General features: G+C 39.8%; 1 protein-coding gene across 1 annotated transcript in view; it reads right to left on the bottom strand.

Annotated features, from left to right (window-relative positions):
- Positions 1-1,323: 1,323 nt before the first annotated feature.
- The window catches only part of PIK3AP1 (phosphoinositide-3-kinase adaptor protein 1), a 96,541-nt gene continuing 94,948 nt past the window's right edge, over positions 1,324-2,916 (bottom strand). The window contains exon 17 of the mRNA XM_006756615.2: positions 1,324-2,784. Within this exon, the coding sequence (XP_006756678.2) occupies positions 2,727-2,784 (58 nt within the window). The 3' untranslated portion in view covers positions 1,324-2,726. The remainder of the gene's footprint in view (positions 2,785-2,916) is intronic.

Raw genomic sequence — 2,916 nt, 5'->3', positions numbered from 1 at the left:
AAGGAAGATGACTAATTATTTTACTTCCTATTGCACCAGCTTGTAAAATCTTGGGGAAGGATGGCAACAGCAGAGTTGCCTTCCAAAGCATCATATAGGAAACTTTTTCATAGTTTCTTTGGACACCTTGTTATAACATAGTTTGTGATCCTCATTTTATTAAAATCCATGGTTTTGTTACATAATATATTCCTAAAAATATATACAAAAGTTGGGTAGTGGAAGTTGAATAAGTCTGTATTATAATTGGTGATTCTTTATCTAGAAAATGACCATTTTTTTTTATACCTCATCATCAGAGTTTCTTTGATAACATACGGTAGCAGTGTTTCATCCAAATTTTTTCATTTTCTTCTTTTATTTTTACACATGACCAATCATTTTGGATGTTCAATGAACACCTAGTGAGGGTTTAAGACTTGCCATTTTTGACTTGACACTCCTGATCACCTCCATCCATATCCCAAGTATATCACATTAATGAGACCCAGGTTTCTCAATAGCACTTTCAATTTTATGTTTCCCACTTATTCTCACATATGCAGTAAGATATTTCAGTATTGCACAAACAATGATGTGCATATACAGATGCTGACACTATTGACTGGCAATAGGTTTCATCATGTTATTGATTTAAATGTTGGTCAATCAGAGAATGCACAAAAATATAAGTCTGGCATCCAAAGCAGGGATTAGAGGTATTGAATATTTTAAAAGTGTAGCTTTTATCAAAATCAAGTGTGGCAAATGCAGAGACTATCTATAAATAACAGGGAGGACAACCATACCAACATGATAATGTCTTGTTCTCCTTTTATCTCACATTTCCCTCTTTCTCCCAAAACAGTGACAAGGAGAGTAAAGGGGCCATTGCAGAGTGGCTACTATGTGCCAGGCATAAGATAGGTAATTTGAATAAACACACACACTGTCTCTCTCTTTTTCTTTTATCCTCACCCAAGGATATAGAGAGAAAGAGAGAGAGAGAGAGAGAGAGAGAGAGAGAGAGAGATGAGAAACATTGATCTGTTGCTTCCCTTACATGCCTCAACTGGGGATCGAACCCACAACCTATGTATGTGCCCTGACCTGGAACCGAACCTGCAACCTTTTGGTGTATGGGATGATGCCCCAACCAACTGAGTCACCCAGCCAGGTGCACAAACACTCTGTTGATGGTCATGGCCAATAGTGTATTTTATGTCAGAAAAAAACAACCACCAAGATCTCAGAAGCTATTAACTTCAATAGTCCTTGTTCGCTGGATTGAGGAAAGAGATCAAAAAAAGAACCTTTCATTATTAAAAAAGAACCCAATAAAACTGTACTAAATGATCTTTAATAGTGTGGCTTTTATACATCTGTGTGGACAGAGAATAATTTCCTGGAAAACCACATGATTTCTGACATTTTTAAAAGAAGCACGTCCAATACTAATTTTATTATATGGTTAAATATCAAATTAAGGACCTGTGTTTTGAAGGTAGATTGATGTGGCAGGAACTCAAAATTAATGACATACTTTAGGCTCTGTATTCTCTGCACAAACAGATTTCCCAAGCCCAGTGGTAATAATAGGTGTATAAGGGAATAACTATTTTTGCTTTAGGTTTCTTCCTTCCCCTTTGGACCCCTTAGCAGAGAAAATGCCAAGGACACCCTCTCTCTTTATGGCCAGAACTAAGACCTATAAAGACGGCAGAGCAATAAATGGGCCCTATCCCAAGCTTCTGGTCCCAACCACTAATAGATGCTCCGTGGCAGCATCACTTTTTTGAAAGCACTCTGAAGTGTTAATGCCAAGTTTGGGGGAAAATACACGGTAGTTCCATACCTGGGAGATCATGGAAGAAAGAAACTTCTGGAGGACAAGCGTCAGTCACTGACTGAATTTCTACATCTGGGCACTTCTTGAGGGAGAGGGCTTGGCTATTTGGAGATGGAAAGTATGGTCCCCTGGAATTGGCAGGCCCAGGTTCTGAACTGCCTCTTCCTCTAGCCAACCAAAAACTCTCAGCCCCAGACTTCTGGGAACCTCAGCGTTGACTTCTAGATAAGGGGAGATGGCATCAAAGGCTTTTTCAGATTGTTGTCTGTGACCAGCCCTGGCATTTACACACCCGCCTGCATTTGATTGCAACACCAGCCTCCTGTTCACAGTCTCTCGGTCTTCATACTTTGTTATGTACATAGTTGGGTATCTGCTCACAGGTTTTAATACAAGATGAAGGAACAGTGCTGGCCTGTTCAACAGAAAAGTTGAAGAATCATTTAAAAATCAGGGTATGTCTTCTTACTTGAATACTGCAAGTACTAAATCATAACCACTTGTAAAAATTAGTCTGGACTAACAAATAAGTAAGGCCTAATATAAATGCATTTCAGTAAAATCACTTGTGATGCACATTTCTAACCAATCTTTCAGGCTTCCGACATGTCAACTTAGAGGTAAGGATCCCAATTAAGTCTTCCTCCTTTTGGCAAACAAGGGTATGGATCAATATACTTGGCAATGGTGACTAAAGTCCTTAGTTTTTCCCTCCTTCATGCCTTAATAATATCTTCTTTAAGGAAAGCCCAAACCAGCAGGGCTGCAACAATATCAGTAATGAGAGTAGGTCTCAAGGTCAGCAGTCATGCCATAAAATGTAACATGAAGACATCATTAGCAGGCTGGGAACTGCTCGTCTCAAAGTCCTGGAGTAGGCAGCTTCTAGGAGGTGGAATCAACGACCTCTGCGTGGAACGGGCGGAGGAGGATGGAAGATCTCCCTGGTTGGAGGCCTGAAATGAAAGATAAAGCAAAAGCATGACCTTGCAGATCATGATGTGAACAGGCGTTCCCTGTGTCAAACACTGCGAAGGAGAAAGTATTTGTCTCTCCAAGTTGAAAATGCACCGTAACAGTTTGGTGAT

Source organism: Myotis davidii, unplaced genomic scaffold (genome assembly GCF_000327345.1).
Source record: "Myotis davidii unplaced genomic scaffold, ASM32734v1 scaffold332, whole genome shotgun sequence".
NCBI lineage: Eukaryota > Metazoa > Chordata > Mammalia > Chiroptera > Vespertilionidae > Myotis > Myotis davidii.
Note: the sequence above shows the minus strand (reverse complement) of the source record. Positions and strands in the feature narration are given on the sequence as shown.